This window comes from Mirounga angustirostris, unplaced genomic scaffold, assembly GCF_029215605.1.
Source record: "Mirounga angustirostris isolate CCGP_5_RB_7025 unplaced genomic scaffold, mMirAng1.0.hap1 SCAF_15, whole genome shotgun sequence".
NCBI classification, from domain to species: domain Eukaryota; kingdom Metazoa; phylum Chordata; class Mammalia; order Carnivora; family Phocidae; genus Mirounga; species Mirounga angustirostris.
The window spans coordinates 4251060-4274207 of NW_026991723.1; the positions used below are offsets into that span (position 1 = coordinate 4251060).

Consider the following 23148-nt stretch of genomic DNA (forward strand, 5'->3'; position numbering starts at 1 on the left):
TTCCACATATGAGTGAAATCATATGGTATTTGTCTTTCTCTGACTTATTTTACTTAGCATAATACCCTCTAGTTCCATCCACATCGTTGCAAATGGCAAGATTTCATTATTTTTGATGGCTGAGTAGTATTCCATTATATATATGTGTATATATAGAATATTATATGTATATATATATACACCACATCTTCTTTATCCATTCATCAGTCAATGGACATTTGGGCTCTTTCCATAGTTTGGTTATTGTTGATAATGCTGCTATAACATCGGGGTGCATGTGCCCCTTTGAATCTATTTTTGTATCTTTTGGATAAGTACCCAGTAGTGCAATTACTGGGTTGCAGGGTAGACTTTATCAAGATAAAAAGCTTCTGCACAGTGAAGGAACCAATCAATAAAACTAAAAGGCAGCCTACAGGATAGGAGAAGACATTTGCAAATAACATATCTGATAAAGGGTTAGTATTCAAAATCTATAAAGAACTTAGCAAACTCAACAGCCCCAAAATAAATAATCCAGTTAAAAAATGGGCAGAAGACATGGAGAAACATTTTTCCAAAGAAGATGTCCAGATGGCCAACAGGCACATGAAAAGTTGCTCAACATCACTCATCATCAGGGAAATACAAATCAAAACCACAATGAGATATCACCTCACATCGGTCAGAATGGCTAAAATCAACAACTCAGGAGACAACAGATGTTGGTTAGGATGCAGAAAAAAGGGGAGCCCTCTTGCACTGTTGGGAATACACTGACTGATTTTTAAAATATTAAACCAACCTTAAATTTCTGAGATAACCCCTATTTAGTCAAGATGTGTCATCCTGTTTGTAAATGTATGGATTTGGTTTGCTAATATTCTTCTTAAGAATTTTTATATCTGTGCTCATGAGGGATGTTGATGTTGGTAATTTTCTTGCAATGTCTTTGTTTAGTTTTGTATCAAGGGTATTTGACCTCATAAAATGAAGTCATTCTCTCTTCCGGAAGTATTCCCTCTGCTTTATTTTCTGGAGGAAATCATTTTTGGATTCTAGCAGTACCATTTCTCTTTTCAGGTTGGAAGGGAACTTCTTTAGTGCTTTTCGTAAAACAGTTCTGCTGAAGATGAATCGTCTCTCTCTAAAATGTCATTTTTATTTTTGAAGGATGTATCAGTCAGGGTTTAGCTGGAGAAACAGAGCCAGTTCTTTTGAAAGCTTCTCTCCTTACTGGTCCTCATCCACAGGAAACTGGTGGCTACTTCAGGAGAGCAAAAGCACCCCTCCTACCCCTACTGAGGAGGATATGCCTAACCTAGTGATGCTGTCTCTCCACATCCCCACATCCCCCCAAATTAATTCACCCCCATGTTTTTTCCATGATTTGTTTCCTTGTATGTATCACTGATAAAGTTGTTGTACACTCCCCAGGGGTGCCCTCCTAGCATGGACTTCCCAGTGAGAGTCTGTATTTCAGACATTCTACTGTTCGAACTCACTCTCCCTGTAAGCAAGGGAACTGTCCCGGCTAGCCCAACATTTTAACATATATGCAATAAAACTTTGTCACTTAGTCAGGGTTTCAAACCTGGAAGCAATAGGAAATCTTTGTCGGACTATATTTACCCAGTTTGGCCTATTAGTGGAGCAAGAAGAGGCAAAAAAAAAAGGTGCCATAATGTAATGTTCACTGAGAATCCTAGGGGAAAAAAGACCCCCAAAATTTGGAAAGCAAATTGGGGTACAAATTCCCTCATGTGGTGCTCAGAGGCCCAAGATACTCACACGTGAAAGGCATGGCCATCTTATTTCTTACCCTGTCATTCAGTGAGGGGTGGGAGCATCCCCTTTGAGTACATAAGCCAATAATATACCCAGATTTTTCCTTTGAGCACCCTTACACAATAATTCTTATCAACCTTCTTGCATGAGCCTCAAACCCTTCCTTCAAAGAAAAGGAGTATAACTCCTTTGACTTGAGAAGAAGATCCGTAACTTTGTTTTTTCCATGGAAATCTATAGAGCAAGAGCCAGCTGCTTCTACTAGGCTGCCCACTTTAACTCCTTCCTCTATTATTGCCTTGCAGCCCTCAATGTGGTCTTTTTGGTTTTTCCCAACAATGCCTGCATCATTGAGCTTTGCACAAGCAGTAAGTGCCAAGGCCTCCTTTCTTCCAAGAGTTTGTCTCCATAGTTGATGGTTTACCAAGGCCTTGTCTGGCCCTGAGCCTGGGTGGGCTGAGCTGGGGGTCCTGTCCATTGAAACTTATGCTCATTCACCAACCAACCCAACAGTTACAAATCTAAAACTGCACATATAAGGGTGAAGCATGTACGGCAATGTCTCATATCCAGAAGCAATAAGAAATGAGATATCCCATTTATCCACATAGGACCTGAAAATGTGGTCCCTGAAACAGCAAATTTTATTTAAAAATTGAAGCATTTTGGATGAAAAAAAAATCTGCAATTATCATACACATTTACCTGCCTCTTCAGGTCGCCTGTGGGCCTGAATTTAACCTTTTCTTCCTGATTCAAATGGCGTGGTAGTCTGAAACCATCACACCTCTTGGTATTCATACAGTTATGTAGTTTCCTCCCTGGCAATCTGGTGCCCTTGTGACTCACCTTAACCAAGAGAGTGTGGTGACACTCTGTCAGGCCTGAGCCTTAAGAAGTCCTGTCAGCTTGCTCTTTGGGCTCTGAGGGAAGTCTGCAGCCGTATACCCCAAGACCACCATGCTGTGAGAAGCCCACCCTAGCCACAAGGGGAGGCCACAAGAGGAGGACTGAGGTCAACAGCCAGCACCAACAGGCCATCCTGGAAGCAGATCTTCCAGCCCCCATTCAAGCTGCCCCCCCATGTAATGCGGAAGAGAGAAAAGCTGTCCCCAACTAGCCCTGCCCAGATTGCAGAATCAAGAATAAATCAGTGGTCGTTGGTCTTTAAGTCGCTGGATACAGCAGTGGATAACGGGAACACGGCTAATCAGGATCATGGCTGTTGAGCTGGGATTGTTCCAACCCCGGGAGAGAGTGCTGGGAAGTTCAGAGGATAGTGTGAGGAAGTTCTTGTGATTTGCTCTTTGTGGTTTTTCTCTTCTGGCTTTATTAGGAGGTCAGCTACCGCTTCTCGCTGAGGCTGAGGTGCTCTCACGGTACAGGGCGCTTTGAGCCTTCAGGAGAGCTGGTAATTGGGCTTGACAGAGGGAAACAGGTGAGCACAAGAGGCACAGTGGAGATTAATCGCGGGTGTTGATGCACGTGGGGGAAGAGCGTAAAGAAGAGCCTTAAAAAGACTCATTCAGACATCAAGTGCTCCTAGTAAACAGCACAATGTTACGAACAAGCTATTGAACCCCTGCACCCTGGCTACTTAACGTGGTAAGTTAGATGAGAAAAGACCAGCTAATTAAACTTATTTCAGCTGATGTACAGTTAAGAATAGTAAACAAAATGCTTAGGCATGAATTTTATGAAGTCCTCAGTAAATGATTAGGTATAATTTTGTACAGTTAGAAGCTTGAGGGCTTTCTTTACCTTCATGATCTCTTTCTATCTTTGGGAGAATTTTCGTTAGAACATACCTACTGGATTATTAGTCTAAATAATTATGCTCTGATGGAAGGTCTTATATGGCAACATGCTGAGGGAAAAGGCATCCTCCATGGGCCATCCTTTGGGCCTCACTTGGAATCCTCTGGATATTCCCGCCCTCAATTTTGAAGGAAACATGACCTACGAAAACTGTTATTCTCTATGCCAACCATTCCATCATCATCAGGATTTAATAGCTTAATTGTTTCATAAAACAAATTTTGAGATCATTCCTTTATTTCTCTACCAATATGCAATTGGCCCGTTAGAAATAAGTACAGTTGACCCTTGAAAAACATGGGTTTGAACTACACAGGTTCACTTATATGCGGGTTTTGTTTGTTTGTTTGCTTGTTTGTTTTTTACTGTAAAAAGCTTTCTTGTTTCCATTTGGTTTACAGCTTGGGAGAGGGCTTCAGGGTGGTTAAAAAGCTGCCTAGTGGCTACAGAAGAGGTTCAGGCAGAAGCCTTGACACCAGGGGGACATGAGAAAGGCCCTTCAAGGGCCACTGGGCTCTGGAGGCTCCTACTCATGTTCAAGGGTGAGCCTTTCTAAGAGTTACTCACCCAGCCCAATCCAGGGGCTGCCAGCCTGGGGAAGTGAGTCAGGTGGTTGCCCATGTTCTTGATGAGTTTCACCTCCTTATCTAGGAAGTGGGTCTCCAGTAGGTCACAGACATGGGGGTCTGTGTGGCAAACCCCAGGGTGTGCAGATCCAAAGGGGTGTGGTTTAGTCTCTCCAGTACCATGGCAGCTTTCATGACATCCAGGGTTTTACTCCATTCGCCTTGGACCACTTCTGCACATCCTGGAAAAGGACATGGCCACCGTGCTGGTTTTGCATCTTCAAGAAATGCTGGGCACCCTGAGCTTTTCCTTGGCCAACTGGAGGAAGAAGTGGTCCATGTGCTCCTGAGCCACATCAGTGAGGTCAAAATAGAAGCATAGAAAGAGGTGCAGGAGGCCCACAGATGCATGTTGACCAGGTGTTCCTGGAAGCAGAGGATGGCTGAGAAGATGGTTCCAAATGTTTCAACTGGAAAAGAGGTTGGAAGGTGGTCAGAGGCTGGAGGAAGGGACATCCATCCAAACACTGTTGAAGCAAGAGGCAGATCTGCAGGACCAATGGGCACACTGCCTATATAGATTTTTTTTTTTTTAAGATTTTATTTATTTACTTGAGACAGAATGAGAGACAGAGAGCATGAGAGGGAGGAGGGTCAGAGGGAGAAGCAGACTCCCTGCCGAGCAGGGAGCCCGATGCGGGACTCAATCCCGGGACTCCAGGATCATGACCTGAGCCGAAGGCAGTCGCCTAACCAACTGAGCCACCCAGGCGCCCCAAGATTTACAGTACAGTACTGTGAATGTATTTTGTCTTCCTTATGATTTTCTCAATAACATTTTCTTTTCTTCAGTTCACTTTATTGTAAGAATACAGTATATAATACACATAACATACAAAATATGTGTTAATTGACTATTTCTATTATCAGTAAGGTTTCCAGTCAACAGTAGATTATTAGTAATTAAGCTTTAGGGGAGTCAAAAGTTATATGTGGATTTTTTACTGCATGAGGGGTCTGCACCCTTAATGCCCCTATGTTATCTAAGGGTCAACTATAGATCAAAGTTTGGGTGACAGAGCCAGACCAGTGCTCCGTGAGGTTTGGGCAATGTGGTCATGGTGGCCATGGGCTGAATGAGGTCTTCTGAAAGGTGTTAACATCTCTTCAACTGTAGGCTCTACCTTTGGCATCTACACATGGAAAAGGCAATTGTAGTTAGGAGTCTTTCCGTTTTTTTACCTAAGTGGATGTGAAAATGTAGACCTCATTAATTCATTAAAAAAGAGAATGTAGTACTTATTATGTGCAAGGTCCTTCCTGAGAGCCTCAAGCCCCTTTAGAAACATCTCATTCTGGGGCGCCTGGGTGGCTCAGATGGTTAAGCGTCTGCCTTCAGCTCAGGTCATGATCTCAGGGTCCTGGGATCGAGTCCCACATCGGGCTCCTGACTCAGTGGGGAGTCTGCTTCTTCCTCTCCCTCTGCCTCTCCCACTGCTCATGCTCTCTCTCTCTCTCTCTGTATCTCTGTGTCTCAAATGAATAAATAAAATCTTTAAAAAAAAAAAGAAAAGAAACATCTCATTCTTACTAACATCCTCCTGCCAGTGACATTATGGTGTACCTTAAACGATAAAGATCATGTGATTCACACATATCCAACCACATTCCACAAAATAAATATGCTGAGTGTAGCTGTGTAGTCATCAGCTGGATTTCCCCCAATTTCTTTTATTTATTTATTTTTTAAAGATTTTATTTACTTATCTGAGAGAGGGAGTGAGCAAGAGAGGGAGCATGAGCAGGGGCAGAGGGAAAGGCAGACTCCCCTGCTGAGCAGGGAGCCTGACGTGGGGCTCAATCCTAGGACCCTGGGATCGTGACTTGAGCAGCAGGCAGACCCAGGCGCCCCAGGATTTCCCCCAATTTCTTTTAAAACATCTCAAATTTACAAAAAAGTTGAAATAATGGTACAATGAACACCCATTAATCTCCTTTCCGAATTCATCAATTGTTAATATTTTGCTACATTTGTTTTCTCTCTCTCTTTCTCTCTATCTCATTCTCTCTGTCTCTCTCTCCTTCTCTCTCTATCTCTCTCTCTCACATACACACACTTTTTGCAAAGCCATTTGAAAATAAGCTTCAGGGGCGCCTGGGTGGCTCAGTCGTTAAGCGTCTGCCTTCAGCTCAGGTCATGATCCCAGGGTCCTGGGGTCGAGCCCCGCATCGGGCTCCCTGCTCCGCGGGAAGCATGCTTCTCCCTCTCCCACTCCCCTGCTTGTGTTCCCTCTCTCGCTGTGTCTCTCTCTGTCAAATAAATAAATAAAATCTTTAAAAAAAAAAAAGAAAAGAAGCTTCAGCTATCACCAACTTCAACATGCATCTCCCAAGGACAAGGATACTCTATTATTGGCCACAATATCTTTATCAATGCCCCAAATCAATATTTAATATGAAAATTAATTTAGTATTAAAATTTCCCCAATTTCCACAAAAATGATCTTCATTGCTTTTTTTTTTAATTCAGGATGCTATCAAAGATCATGCATTCTACTGGCTACCATGCCCCTCTAGTCTCTTGCAGTCTAGAACAGTCCCTCTACTTTTAGTTGCTTTGTATGACCTCAGTAATTTTGAGGAGACTAACCCAATGTCCTATAGAATGCCCCACTATCTGGATCTGCACATTGTTCCTATTGATTAGATTAATGATGATTATCGTTAACAAGAAAGCTACTTGGTGTGGTGTGCTTCCTTTTACATCACTGGCTGCCCAGTGATTGGGTAATGCTGGCTTTGATCTGTTCCTCAAGGGGAATCCTTTCCCTCCTTGTAATTAAGAAATGACCTGCACAGTGATGCTTTGAGGTTCTATGCCTGACAACTCTTCCCTTGATGATTTTAGGATTCGCTGCTAAATCCTTGCCTAAAGCAGTAATTACCTTGGTGGTAGGAAAATTTAAGTGTTGCAATCCTTCATTTCTTCTATATTTATTGATAAGTATGTATTATTTTATAAAGAAGAGCTTCCTTCTCCACTTTAAAGATATTACTAAGGACTTGGATATTCTTTTTAGTCAGTGTGTTATAACCCATTCCATCCTTCTTCATTGCTCAAATGGTTTCAACTATGGTCATTGGAAGTCCCTTTAAGAGAGTACTTGCATCCTTTTCACATGCCCCCATCGGTTTTTCAAGCCCTTTTCTTGCTTCCTGGCACAGCAAGATGTTCTCAGCTCACCTTTTGTTTGTTTCCTAGGATGAGGCAATTACATTGTTTCCCTCATTAGCTCTTACCAATAATGGCATAGTGAATGGCTGTGAGTTGATCTGTAGTTGTGCTGTGGTATCTGCAAGGAAGACACATTACAGTTTTTCCTCTACTCTCTTCTCAGAACACTTCTAACACCAGATGTGTGGGGTTTTCCCACACCAAGTATTCTCCAATTCTTGGCAGACAACAACTGGGTGTCCTGCAGTTTACTTCAATTCTGACGCTATCTACCTGGAATTAGTATCCGATCCCAAAAGCTAAGGGCTGTTCCACAAAACCACCCTCCCTTCAGATGCCAATTGCAAGTCCAGGTTGCCACTTATGGTTCTGATAGACTGGCTATAAATCAGAGGTTCCCCAACCCCCTTCCTCAGTTTAATGTTAAAATGGCTCACAGGCAGTTTTACTAGATTATCAGTTTATTATAAAAAGATACAACTCAGGAAGTGATGCATAGAGCAAGGTATGGGGGAAGGGTGTGGAGTTACTGCCCACTTCAAGCACAACACCCTCTCAGCATCTCCAATTTCACCAAACAAGAAGCTCTCCAAACCCCCTCAGTTAGGGTTTTTTATGAAGACTTCATTACATAAGCATGATTGATTGAATCATTGACACTTGGTGATTAAGTCAACCTCCAGCCCCTCCTGGGAGGTCTGAAAGTTCCAGCCATCTCATACATGGTTGGTTTCCTTGGCAACCAGTCCCTCATCTTTAGGTGCTTTTCAAAAGCCACCTCAATGGGGGTATAGCTCAGTGGTAGAGCATTTGACTGCAAAAGCCACCTCATTAACACAAACTTAGGTGTGGTTAAAAGGGGCTTCTTATGAACAAGAGATACTTCTTTCACCTTTATTTCTCCAGAGCTGTTTCAAGAGCCTGAGGCAAGAGACAAATATTATAAGATACTCCTATTGCTCTTACTACCTAGGAAATTACAAGGGTTTCATGAGCTGTTTGCCAGGAACTGTGGATGGAGACCAAAATATATATTGCTTATTACATCACAGCATCATAGTATCTCAAGGGAAAATTCTGAGAAATAAGGTGGCTGGATTAAAAGAAATGACTGTATAATTTTTCTAGAACTTTCCAAATCCCCCCCAGAGGAGTTGTAACATTCTGCACTCTTATTCGCAATCGGTATAGTGCCAGCATTTTTCATACTTATCCTTCGACATGAGTTTCTCCTTCAAAGCAGTCAATATTTCTGTCATTCCATTTTTACAATTACTTTCAGTTCTTCATGACAATCTTAAATTGCTTCATTCTTAGCAAATCTTTGTAATATGTGACTATAATTGGGGATTAATTGGGGATTTTTCATCCTAATTTTACTTTATTTTACTTAATACAAAAACAATTAAAGTGACATCAGTGAGATGGCAGACTCATTCTCCATCACAATCCCCCAGAGAACACTGATTTTGGCAATTACCCATGGATGACAATGCCTTTGTGGGAGTCCCTCAGAGAAATTCCAGCACATCATTATAGGGAAAAGAAAATCCAAAAACAGATGCATCGTAAATGGTAAGAGGAACAATTTCACCTCGCTGTGTCACCCCTACCCCAGGGTGGCAGGACTCAGTGCCCAGAGAGCCTATGGCCCACAATTCCTCCCCTGAAAGAGAGCAAATGAGTGAGTACCCAGCTTCTCTAGCCGTGTGGGATGCTGCCGAGGAGGTCCCCTTTTTTCTTGCCCCACCCAGAATGCCACATGATCTGCAGGCTGAGGGTGGAGGAGAGCCTAAAGCACAGCAGCCAAGGGCTGGAATTCATTAGAGGGACACTAATCACCACTTTTCACTGATCTGTCTTCTCCATCAAGAAGTCTGCTCACAAATTGCTAGAGATACCACACCTGTGGACACCCCAACCAACCCACAGGCACCCCCAACACTCTGCACACTCCTTTCCTCACAACCCTATACCTCACCCCCATGGCTGGGTCCTGACACACAGTCTTGTGGACGAGGAGAGCAAGCCTTTGCTAGGGATCAAAGAGCAGAAAGCCCACCTGACTCTTCAGGATTAGGAGAAGGCTCACAAATAAGCATTTCAGGGCACTGCCCCAGAGGAAACATATGGGAGGCTGTCAGCAAGCAGCCTGGCTTTCTGGAATTGAGAGAAGGCATACAACTAAGAATCCCCTCCAAGAGGGAAGAAGAAGTATGAATGAATGCATTCATAGAAAAGATCTGAGAAAGCCTCAGAATCCCTATCCAGACTGACAGGTGAAAATATCTCTCACATGATATGAATTAGACTAGAGGAGGTGATTGCAGCCTCAAATGCAAAGACAGCAATGCAACACCTCAAGGAACACAAAAAATAAAAGAAACATAATACCACCAAAGAACTGACCTCAAAGAAATGGAGATCAGCAAATGGTCTGACAAAGAATTATTTAAGGCAGCTTAACAAGCTGCAAGAAATAATTATTTTAAGGAAGCTCAACAAGCTGCAAGAAAATACAAATAGATAACTCAGTGAAATCAAGAAGACAATACATGAACAAAACGAGAAGTTCAACAGAGAGATGGAAATTGTAAGTAAAAACCAAACAGAAATTCTGGAGCTGAAGAATACAATGAATGAATGAAAATAAAAAAAATACCACAGAGAGCATCAGAAACAGACTTCATGAAGGAGAAGAAAGAATCTTTGAACTTGAAGACAAGTCATTTGAAATTATCCACTGAGAGGAGAAAAAAAGAAGAAAAAAGAATGAAAAAAAGAGTGAATAAAGCCCATGTGAATTATGAGGTTTACTGAAAGAAATATTTGCATTATGGGAGTCCCAGAAAGAGGGGGACAGAAGGAGGCAGAAAGTTTATTTAAGAAAATATTGGCTAATATTACACTGTATGTTAACTAACTGGAATTTAAATAAAAACGTAAAAAAAGAGTAATCACTGAACATACTAGCTTTTCCATCTTTCAAAAAAGTAACAAAAAAGTGGCTGAAAATTTTCCAAATCTGGGAAGAGATGTGGACATCCAGCTACATCAAGTTTAAGTCCTATACAGATTCAATCCAAAAAGGACTTCATCAGGGATGCCTGGGTGGCTCAGTCAGTTGAGCATCTGCCTTCAGCTCAGGTCAGATTCCAGGGTCCTGGGACCAAACCCCGCTTCGGGCTCCCTGCTCAGCGGGAAGCCTGCTTCTCCCTCTCCCACTCCCCCTGCTTGTGTTCCCTCTCTTGCTGTGTCTCTCTCTGTCAAATAGATAAATAAAATCTTTTTTTTTTTAAAGGACTTCATCAAGACACATTATAATAAAACTCAAAAATCAAAGACAAAGAGAAAATTTTGAAAGCAGCAAGAGAAAAGAAATTCATTTCATACAAGGGAATCCCCATGAGGGTATCAGTAGATTTCTCAGCAGAAACCTTGCAGGCCAAGAGAGAGTGGGAAGATGTATTCAATGTCCTGAGACAAAAATTGTCGACCAAGAATACTTTACTGAGCAAAATTGTTCTTTAGAAATGAAGGAGAGGTAAAGACTGTCCCAGAAAACCAAAGGTGAGGGAGCTCATCACTACTAACTAAGCCTTACAAAAATACTAAATTGAGTTCTTCAAGCTGAAATGAAAGGACACTAATTAATAACATGAAAAAATATTAAAGTGTAAAACTCAATGGTAAAGATATAGGCAAATCCAGAATACTCTAATACTGCACTGGTAGTGTGTAATTACTTATAGTTCTAGTGTAAAGGTTAAAAGACAAAAATGTTAAAAATAACTGTAGCCACAGTAATTTAGTAATAGAGACACAATATAAAAGACTTAACTTGTGACATCAAAAACAAAATGAGGGGAGAAATAAGGGCTAGAAGGTTTGTATGCAATTAAAGTTAAGCAGTCATCAGCTTAAAATAGACTGTTATAAGATGTTTTACATAAGCCCCATGGCAACCACAAAGCAAAAAGCTAAGGTAAATACACAAAAGATAAAGAGAAAAGATTAAAGCATATATAAAATCATCTAATCACATAGGAAGAAAGAGAGGAAGAAAAGAACTATAAAACAGCCAGAAAAACAATTAACAAGATGGCAATAGGAAGTTCTTATTTATCATAATGACTTTAAATGTAAATGGATTAAATTTTCCAATCAAAAGACATAGGGTGACTGAATGGATTGAAAAACCATATCCAACTCTATGCTGCCTACAAGAGACTCATTTCAGCTTTCAGGACACACACACAGAACCTGAAAGCATGGGAAAAGGTGTTTCATGCAAATGGCAACCAGAGAAAGCAGGAGTAGCTATATTTATATCAGACCAAGCAGACTTTAAGCCAAACACTGTAACAAGAAACAAAGAAGGTCATTATATAATGATAAAGGGCCCAATTCATCAAAAAGATGTAATATTAGTAAATATTCATGCACTCAACATAGAGGCACCTCATTATCTAAAGTAAATACTAACAGATATGAAGGGGAAAATAGACAGCAATATCATAATAGTAGGGGACTTCAGTACCCCACTTTCAACATTTGATAGATCATCCAGACAGAAAATCAGTATGGAAATGATGCACTTGACCACACTTTAGATCAAATGAACCTAACATATGTATACAGAACATTCCATCCAACAGCAGCAGAGTAGACATACTTCTTAAGCACAGATGGTATGTTCTCCAGGATAGAGCACATGTCAGGTCACAAAATAGTCTTAACAAATTTAAGAACATTAAGATTATTTCAAGTATCTTTTCTGACCACAATCACATGAAACTAGATATCAATGACAAGAGAAAACTTAAGAATTCACAAACCAAACAACACACTTCTGAATAACCAATGGCTCAGAGAAGAAATCAAAAGGAAAAAAAAAAAATTTTCAGAAAAGCATAAACACAGCATGCCAAAAATTATGCAAAACAGCAAAAGCAGTGCTAAGAGTGATGTTTGGAGTGATAAATGTCTACATTTTATTTTTTTATTTTTATTTTTTAAAAGATTTTATGTTTAAATAATCTCTACACCCAATATGGGACTCGAACCTACAACCCTGAGATCAAGAGCTGCATACTCCACCAACCAAGCCAGCCAGGAGCCCCTAAATTCCTACATTTAAAAAAATAAGATCTCAGATAAAAGACCTAATTTTACACCTCAAGGAACTAGAAAAAAAGCAAACTAAGTCCAAAACTAGCAGAAGGAAGGAAATAAATTAAATAGCAACCAGATAAGCAATAGGAAAGATCAGTAAGATAAAGACCTAGTTTTTTCTAAAGATAAACAAAACTGACACATGTTTACTAGACTAATTAAGAAAGAAAGAGGGAATACTCAAATAAAATAAAAAATAGAAGATGACACTTTACAACTGATAACACAGAAATACAGAAGGATCATGACAGATTACTATGAACGATCAGACACCAACTAAATTGGATAACCCAAAAGAAATAGATAAGTTCCTAGAAACATACAACCTTCCAAGACTGAATCAGGAAGAAATAGAAAATCTGAATACAGAGATTGAATCATTAATCAAAAATCTCACAATAAAGGAAAGCTCAGGAGCAGATGGCCTCAATGGTGAATTCTGCCAAACATAGAGGGTGGAAGAAATGGGGAGATGTTGTTCAAAAGTTACAAATTTTCAGTTTTGAGATGAATGCTTTCTGGGGACGTTATGGATGAGTATAATAATATCACTCATAAGACTGTATTACATACTTGAAATTTGCTAAGAGAGTAAGTCTTAGTGTTTTCACCGCACACACACACAACATGTAACTGTGTGAAGTGATGGATGTGTTAACTAACTTGATTGTGGTCAATATTTCACAATGTATGTGTATGTCAAATCATCACATTGCACATTTTCAATATATAAAATTTTGTTTATTGGTTGTATCTCAAATCTGGAAAAATAATACATGCTCTGTTATTGATTTCTTGGAAACTTTCAAAAGTTAGAACAAATGTAATTTTACTTTATACAGCATTTGCAAACCAAATGAAATCATTTTGGTTTTATTATAGCAGTTCTAAAGATTGGCAACAAAATGATATCAATTTTACATTTTTAAAGTCCATTGCCAATGAGAAATTCAGACTAATTTCAGCAATTTCAGTATCATTTGAATAATATGTGGTCCCCCAAAGTAATACCTTAAAAGACACCATGCTTTCAACTATAAAAACATCATCGTGTAATTGTTCTTCTTTAGGAGATAATATTTTATAGTCACTCTGGCTTTTGTTTGCTCCTGACAGGTATAAATATACAAGTCTACTATAAGAAAAAATAAGATCAAATATTTTACTTAGAAAAAACAAATTTAGTTGTATGCTAACTAAACTATATTCACTGACTAAAATATTTCATCCTTGAGTTATATGCAAAACAAGAAAAAAAAAACCCTTCAAACTGAATAAATGTGTAAGTTATTGGGTAGTGATGTCAAATGCTTATTCACCTATTAAAAGTTGGCAAGTACCCCGATGTTCCCTGAAGCATTCTTTACAATAGCCAAGATATGAAAGAACCCAAATGTCTGTGGATAAATGAATGGATAAAAAGATATATCTATATCTATATCTATATATATATATATAACCCCCCAATGGAATTTTATTATGTTAAGCAAAATAAGTCAGTCAGATAAAGACAAATACCATACTTTCACTTATATATGGAATTTAAGAAACAAAACAAATTAACAAAGAGAAAAGGAGGCAAATAGAAGAGCAGACTCTTAACTATAGAGAATAAACTGATTGTTCCTGGAGGGGAGGTAGGTGTGAGGATTGGTGAACTAGGTGATGGGAATGTGAGCACACTTATCGTGACAAGCACTGAATAATGTATAGAATTGTTGAATCATGGTACTATACACCTGAAACTAATAAAACACTGTATGCTGATTATACTGGAATAATTAAAAAAAAAAAAGAAAACAGAGAAGAAAAAAGTTGGTAAGATGTTTTCATACCCTGAATAACAAATACTTTCAGTACGTTTCAAATTAGTGATAATTTAGTAAATGATTTAAATAAATGAACCCTGAACATTCGGTTTAGTCTAAACCAAATCATAAGTTACTTTGAACATGCTTAAAAGTATCCGTTAGAAGATGGTTAACTAATAGATGTGAAGATTTCTGGGTAATGACATTTCTATCACTGGCAACTAGGAAAAAATATTACTAGTGCAGGTGGTTCGAATATTTGCTGTCACTTTGCCAGGCTACGTTTGCAAGTCCAGCACTTCAAGAGTGGCATAGTCCCCAAGAGTCTGTCAGCAGATGTCCCATCTGTAGCCACGTGGGCTAATTGAGCTATTCCAGGTAGTATCATGAATTCATTTCCATCTGTATAGATAAACTGAAAGTAGAAGTACGATATATAATCCATCTTCTTATACTGAATACACACACACACGAATAGATTGTTTATATTATTACACAGCTGTATTTTTGAATGCTTACTCTGTGCCATGCACTGAGTTTGACTCTTTTATATAAAACCTTAGCTAGATAATCTCACATAAAATTTCCTTCAACTAATCTCATCTAGAGAGGAGAGGAGCGTCCTTTCCTGGTGCAGATGAGAGTGGTCCATCTCAGGAGATGAAACAACATGCTGACGGTTATCAGAGAGCATGTATTAACAAAGTATCTCCAATTGCTAGGTAACATTAAATATAATACAGTTGCCTCAGGAAAAGCAGACATGTTCTTAAAAATCTCAAATATGCTGTACTGGACTTTAATTTTCCTGATTGCATGTCTGGGCTTGATGGAGGCATCACTCCTCTTAGGTCTGGTGCCTGGGGTGAGGGAACACTGTTGGTTCCCACTGCTCTGCTGAACATCAAGGAGGAAATGCCAACGAGCTGCTTTTCCAGGTTCTCCCGAAGCTAGCGGCCACAGGGAAGTCTGCTGGGGCCCACTCAGACCCGCTGGGTGAGCGTCTGCCTTTTAACCAGACGCCGTGGTGATTTATGAGCACCTGCAAGTGTGAGCGTCTTCAATTGGTTTGAACTACTTTTGAGTATTCCCTAACTTGCGACCAGGAGCAGCCAATGCACCCAGATGTGTTCCAGCAGGCTGGCTGTCTGCCCGCCCCACTGGGGCAGCTCCGCACGACCTCTGTTACTCTTTACATTCGTGGGAGCTTCCTCAGTCTAATTGCATGGTGCTCTCTGAACCCCTGCCCTCCGATGGAAAGAACTTTCCATCCATATCAAATCATATTTGATTGTCCAAAGCACACAGCCTCAGGAGGATAGGAGGTCTGCAGGAGAGGCTGATGCGGCCTCTTAACTAAGCACGAGGTTTCTCCAGGGCTGAACTGGCCCACGCATTAGGACTCCAAAAGACTGTTTGTCTTTTCTGAATCAGGTCTTTCATTCCATCCTCCCAGAGCCCCTATTCTTTTAAGAGGTACGTTTTAATAGAACATCAAAGAGAAAAATCACTGTCTTAAAATAATCACGATAGGAGTTGGCCAAGTACTAAGAACATAAATATTTAGATACTACTCTTTTTTTCCCATTTTAATTCTCCTTTAGCACCCTTTTTAAAAAATCAGATAGGCATTTATGAGTGGATATTAGCAATGTTTGTGTAGGTGCTCACTGGAAAAATGCTTTTAATAGATTGTGTATTCCTCTGTTTTTAAATAGGCCATGTTAAACTTCAGCTAGTACAACGTAATTATTGGCATTTAGCATTGTAAAACTAGTAACTGTAGAGAAACTCAGGATGTTTTCCCAGTTCCCAGAACATAATTTTCCATCATGGGAATTATTTTGACAGTTGCAGCAAATGGGAACTTTTTTTCCCCTCTTGTTTCTGGACATGAAACTGGACCTTTTTGACCTTTACACAAGTGATCATTAATCTCTCCAGACTCCCATTTTTTTTTTAAGATCCATAAAGAAGTTACGTGGAACACAGCACCGTATCTGAACACAGTTTGAAGACAGATGACTAATTTCCTAAATTATTTCTGGATTTTCCCTCTCATTACTTGTAGCCTTAAACAGCTTCAACAGAAAACTTGCGTTGGGAAGTCCTCCCCCCTCCACCCCCTCCCTGAGCAAGAGGTAGAAAGTGAAAGGCTAGTAACGGAACGCTTAAAAATGATCCCACTGGGCCCTGCCTGTTATTCATGAGCAAGGAATGCGGCTGTGCTCATAAAGGCCGAGGTTCTTCTAAAGGAATTTTCATAAACCACCAATTGCCTTACATCAATGCATCATCTTAAATCCCATGGTGATTTTCCTAAACACAACTAGCTTACTGGCTTCAAACACATTATCTCTTCTTGTCGTTGCAAAAAAAATTCTCTAAATGTTTATATTCCTGCAGGGCCAGCCTAAAATGGCCAGTTAGCTAACGTGGAAAAGTAAGGGGAAAGAGACGGCATAACCTTCAGAGGATAAGGCTGGGGTGGACATAGAGCTGGCCGGCTCCACTGTCCAAGTATCATGCCCACCCCCAAGCCCTTGGCGTGAAGCACGCGAACCCCCGTCTCTGTGCGTATCTCTGTTGCTGGTGTGCGGTGTGTGGACAAGTCGTGGGCCCAGAGACATGGAGAGACATGGAGAGAAGCAGGAGGGGGACCGAGACAGCCCTGTTTCATTCTCCAAAATTCCAGGGGACAAAAATGCCCCTCCCTGATGCTCTGACACAGGGAGAACAGGAGGCACTCCGATACGGGGGATGGGGCTGTCACAAGGCAAGTGTGGGCTCTTGCCCGGAGGAACTGCAGTCAGGAGGTCGTACTATTAGCTCTCAGCTCAGCTCAAGACACATAACCTCATCAGTTGAGCAAATCGGACTTGCGTAGCTCCCTGAGAAAGTAGGTTTTGGTAATGGTTGGGGAAGCCCCATGAAAAGCAACACAGAAAGGGAATGAAGTGGTGTACATCCTTACATGTCCATTTTCAGCAAGGCACTATCTTTCCTGGGGGGCTCTTCTCACTCTGTACCTGCTCCCAAGTGACCTCCACCAGAGCTCTCCCCACACTCTCCACCCCCCCATCCAGCCTCCCTCTGAGCTCCAGATGCAAACAGCCTACTGCCCCTGGGGCACCTCCACGGGGTGTTCCTCGGCACTCACCATGCCCCTGTCCAAAATAACTCTCCCCATCCTCCTGCCTGCTAATGGCCAGCTCAGTGCCCTCCCTGGTGTATTCCAGAGGATTTTCTTCAAACTAAGAGCTAAAATAACGATCCTGAACATCTGAGGGAAGAGCCTAAAAACCCCAAACTCCTGCCTAAGGAGCCTCGTGAGAACAGCCCAGAGCCCTCTTTCTTAACACCGTGGAGAGAAAACAGAAGGAAGGACAAGGGGGGGGGGGGGGACATGGCCCCAGGCGTGCAGATCTGTGGGGGAGGCCGAGTCAAGGTCAAGGATGATGACGCTGTCTCTGATGCAGCGTTAATTAAGCTCAAAGTGTTTCATGGTCTTAAAGCCTCCGTGGGAAAAGGAGGATGTGAAACAAGGAGCTGCAGCCGAGGATTGTTGGGAAATGGGTGGGCTAGCAAGTTCCTCCTGACTGTAGAGGAAGGGCCTCACGCAGGCAGGGAGAGCCGGAGAAGGTCCTGGCCAAGCCGGGAGCTCCGGCCGATGCAGGAGTGGGGGGTCGCACTGCGAGCGCCCCTCACCTGCAAAGAGCCCTCAGTCCTTCACCGCCTCCCTTGAGTCCCCATTCTGATGTGTTCTGTTGGGTGGTCATGAATGGAGCCAGGTTATACAGTTTGGGCAGGAACCCAACAAAAGTAAAATGCTGTGTTTTTCTCAGCCCGTCACATCAGGAGGCGCCTGAAGTCAGTGTGTCCCAGTGTCGGCTGCCATGGCCAAGTTCAGGGGGGTCTGCCCGGTTTCCCCGCCGTGAGGTCGCTCTTCTTCCCCTTGAAGCTGAGAAGCACAATGCGGGGACGTGCGCCGGACCGTGTGAACCTGCTATGTCTGTCAGACCCTCCTCGGCATCATCTGATGCAGGGCTGAATCCCTCATTACTATGATCGTTGCCAAAAGGCGATTTTCTGGTTAATTCATTCCTTAAGTCCAAACCGAGAGACATTTTACAAAGTAACTGGCGTGTATTCCTTAAAAAGACTAACCTCAGGAAAACCTGAGGAGTGGTTCCAGATTAAAGGAGCCTAAGAAGACCCAACAACTAGACGCAGTGTGCGATCGCAGGCAGAATCCTGTCGTCCTTTTCTCTAAAGGACATTGTTGCGACAACTGGTGAAATTTGAGTGAGGCCTGGATATTCCGTAATATTATTACGTCAATGCTAATTTTCCGATTTTGTCAGTGTACTTCGCCTTATGCAAAAGAATGCTTCTGGGAAGCTCACGTTCCTTGGAGCATTTCAAAAGGGATTGTGGCTACAACTTTCTCTCAAATGGTCAGAAAAAAAATACTATGTATCTATAGCAAATAATAAGTGTGGTGAAATGTCAACATTTGGGAGATCTGGGGGAAGGGTACATGGGAGCCATTTGTAATACTCTTGCAACTTTTCTGCACAGGTGAAGTGATTTCAAAACAAGGAAGTTTTTAAAATGTACTGAGTAGGTGGACATGGCTGAATCTGAGGAGGAGTGGATGGGATTTCCCACCCCCCCTGGGGAAGGTGGCTGGGTGATCTCGTCTCTGGGCACATTCTAAGGCTGGAGCACAATGTAGTCCATCCCACTCTGTTGGATGTAGAGCCACAGGGATACGAGGCAAGAAGCGGCTTTCTCTGTTGTGCTGTCTGGGAAGGCAAAACACTTGAGTCATATCAACAAAGGCTAGTTTTCAAGAAAACTTACTAACAGCCCGTTGCTTTCGCCTCCGAATTCCAATTTCTGGGCATGACATCGCTCCTGTCACATAAGTCTATTCTGTATCAAGTGTCCCAAAATAGATTATTCCAGAGGCTGCAGCTCGCCTCTGACTGAAGGTCTTACATGGTAACAATAAAGGTCTTCAGCCTCGGAGCCCTCCGATGAAGGACAAGCACACCGAGTAATCAGTCTTTACCACCACGTGAATAAGCTCCTGTCCCCAGGCCACGAGCCCACAGCCCACGCTGCCGATAATGACTTCAGCCTACAGAGGGAAGAGAGAAGTGGCCCCCAAAATAGATCTTTAAAACACTCCCTTGTCTTTTGTGACAGAACAATTTACTGTTTCGTTTTGGTCTCTTATCAGGAAGCCTTCTGAATCAGTGCTCTATTTTGAGCACAAAGTCAAGATTTCTGTGGCCTCAGCCAAAGACGTTCACATGGAGAGCTGCTGAGCTGGCTTGCTGATTCAGGCTGTGACCATTCCTGGAGCCCTTCTGGGTGAGTGGGAAGGGGTTCACCCCTAAAAGCTTTTCCTTTCCCACCCTGTCCACTTAGCATTCTGCTAGAGAGAGAGAACACAATTGAATGCCTGCCAAGAGAATGGACCCACTCCGCCAACATTAATAGCTTTACTGTATTAATAGCTTGCCAAAAGTCAACCATCTCCCCGGGGGACCTTAGTTTCTCCCCTTCTGAGTGTCCAGTTTTTTTTCTCTCTTTGTTCTTCCTTTGCCCTGGCCTTCTTACAGAAATGGCAGGTCATTTGCAGGTAATGCGGGTTATAAAACTTGTGACCAGGAGCCCAGCTAGGGTCAGCAGCTCTGAGCCAGCCGATGCCTCAGTTACTGAGTCCCTGTAACGTGGGCGCTTTGCATGGGCCGCGCACCACCCCAGGTAACCCTCAGGACAAATCTGCAAGGCAAGTTATTCCATGCTGATTTTTCAGATGAGGAAATAGAAGCTCAGAGAAGATGAGTATCATGCCCAAAGGTCCATGGCAAGTCCAAGAGGTGTGGTTTAAACCCCATTGTTTGTCTAGAGGGCTCTAGTATTCCACTCTATGTACTTTGAGTAAGCAGAAAGATACCCAGGCCTCCTTCTTCATCTGCTTGTTGAAGGCCCCAAATTCTTCCAGCAAATTGGGTTTGGTGCCTAGATTACATAAGAACTCATTACCTTTGGCACCTCGTCCCACTTGTGGGTGCCACCTCGGAAACCCTGGTGAGCAGGAAAGCGAATATATTCAAGATTTCGCTCAGCTTGGTTGTTGAGATTTCTCCACTGTGTGTGCACCAGACGTCTTCAGGACCAAAGCTGGGCGGGCTTGCCATCTCCCCTCTGAGCCAGCTGGGTGGGTTGTGGTAGCTGGTAGCCCTGCGTCCTACCCTCTGCCACAGTTTCTAATCCCATTTGGCTTCTTGTGAATTATGAGACATCTGAGATTATGAGAGCAGATGTACGCCCCCCCCCCCCCAGGGGACTTGATAGTCCATGCTGGGTATACCACCCCTTCACAGTAGGGCCATTACACTGCTTCCAACAAGCACCTAGGAAGACATGTCCTGTAGGTGACTCAGTGTCCCACCATACTCCCAGGACACTCACCAAAGCCACGTGCACTGCTAGGTTCTCACAACATCATCCACACCTGCCCGTCTGAAGACCCTATGTGCCTGACCCCCACACAGGACTGGTACAAAGTAGCAGGGGGCTGAAGACCCCAGGCATAACCTTGAACTCGTGAACCCACAGAAGTAGGTAAATTAAGGTCCTGGACGCTTTGACCCTTGGGTGGGACAAGTCTGAAGTATGTTGTCTACTTTCCTCCCATCTCGAGACCAGTGAGACTGAGCCACCACTGTCCACAGCCATAACTTCAGTAAAGCACCCCATGTTGGCTTGCTTCTCTTCTGTCTCACTTCTACTCCTTATGAGTGCTTCCTGGGAGCCGTGCCTAGTACATTCCTTGCACTCAGACCCTGGTCTCGGGTGAACTTGGGAGGAACTGGCCTTGGACATCCCTCAGACCTCCTTCTCTGCATCCCTAGTGTGATGGGCACCCTGTTGAGCCCTCCTGGGGAATGTTGCTGACAGAGTGAGGACGGTTGTCCCCAGGCCCCACACTTAGACTTGTCCACACCGGAAACCTGTGGTTCCAGCCAGATGGCATCCATCAGGAAGGAGTTCCTGGAGGACCCAGGAGCTAGGGCTCAGGGTGGGACGCCAGCAACATTAGTGAGTTTTTGTTCCAATGTACCTACACTGAAAGATGGGCCTCTCCTATTCCAACTCTAAGCAGGATGAAGCTCATCAACAAAAAGGAATCTCTATCCACAGGGAGGGGAAGATCTTGTCTTTTGCAGATTGACAATGTTTCAGAAGAGAATGAAGAATAAGATGTTCCTTTTTCCTCCTTGAACTTACTTCCTTCTCTATCCCAGGTCCCAGGCTCCATTAAGTCACGATTTCTGGGGTGACATGGGGTGACATGGGGCTCCAGCGTCCTGCACCCCACTTCTGCTAGCTGACACTTGGGGATCACCAGGCTCTGACCTCAGCACCCTGCACGGTGGAGTGGGTGAGTACAAGTGTCCGTTTCCTCCAATCAGCACAGCATCCGGGAGGGAGAGCATTTACTTTGTCAAAGGTTCAGAAATAACAGAAGTAAAACCAGTGAATCACCACAGTAGCAATTAGTAAAAGTTTATTGTGCACACACCAAAAAGGCAGTTTGCAAACCAAGAGCACTCACACCAGAGCATGGAAGGAGGCTCAGGGGTAGATGGTCATAAAGCAGCCCATATGGGGAGAAGTCGGTGACTATGTTCTTCCCAGGGACTGGTCATGATGCTAGAACATTCTCAAGTTATATGGAACTGCTCAGTGGTTACCTCATACCAACCTGGGGACGCAGTTCAAGTTTTGCTTGTGATGTTCAGAGGCACAATCGAGGGATGACCCAGGTCCAGTCAGTCTTGCAAAATAAGCTAAATTAAGCTTTATTTGTATGACTAAACTGGTTTCATCTGCTCAGGGAATTTTTAAGGCTGGTCTCCATGTGTTTTTTATTTCAACAATCTCCTTCCTAATGGTGACTGGCTCAGAGGCGGGCACATGACACCCTGAGACCCAGGGAGACTCTGGGAAAAAGGTCTCCTCAGTTCCTCAGTGGATCCCCAGGGGCTGCCCAAGGGCCTGGGCTGCCATGTTGGTATCCTTGGTGAAGTGTCTGGGAATGGAGCCCCAGGGGAGGCAGAGTCCTTGTGGTGTTAGCAGTGGAATCTGCCTGTCCTTCTGGACCTTACAGTAGGTGAGACATTTAATTCCTTTGCTTGCTTACTCCAATTTTAACCAAGTTTTCTGTCACTTGCAGCAAAGAATCATAAATGATGCAAGTGGGAGGGAGAAGTTTTCTTAACTTGCTTTGGTACCAGGATCAGAGATTCTTCTCCACTGTCCCCCATGGCTCCCCCTGGCCCATGAGGCCGAAGCGTGTGGCTGCTGGTTGACCCCAGTGTGGGCATAGAACGTTTGAAATCCTCTTGGGCTGTGGAAGGGCCCCCCCCCTTGGGCACTGACTCCCTAGAAGGGGGTGACAAAACTTACGGGAATTTGCCCTTGAAACGCCCAAGGGTCTGATTCTGACATGCTGAGGTTTTATCCCCAAAGTTAAGATTTCATTCACAAGTAAGTTTACGCCAAAGCACTTGGGGAAATTACACTTTACTTATTTATTTTTTAAAAGATTTATTTATTTAAGAGAGAGAGAGAGCATGGAGGGGAGGAGCAGAGGGAGAGGGAGAGAAGCAGACTCCCCACTGAGCACGGAGCCCAATGCGGGGCTCGATCTCACCACCCTGAGCCGAAACCAGCAGTCTGACGCTCAACCGAC

General features: G+C 42.9%; 1 protein-coding gene across 2 annotated transcripts in view; it reads left to right on the forward strand.

The window, feature by feature from the left end:
* The window catches only part of LOC123849498 (uncharacterized), a 211325-nt gene that overhangs the window by 118822 nt on the left and 69355 nt on the right, over positions 1–23148 (forward strand). For both annotated transcript variants that reach the window (XM_064578974.1, XM_064578975.1), the window contains exons 3-4: positions 19621–19754; positions 21698–21834. In XM_064578974.1, the coding sequence (XP_064435044.1) occupies positions 19621–19708 (88 nt within the window). In that variant the 3' untranslated portion in view covers positions 19709–19754; positions 21698–21834. The remainder of the gene's footprint in view (positions 1–19620; positions 19755–21697; positions 21835–23148) is intronic.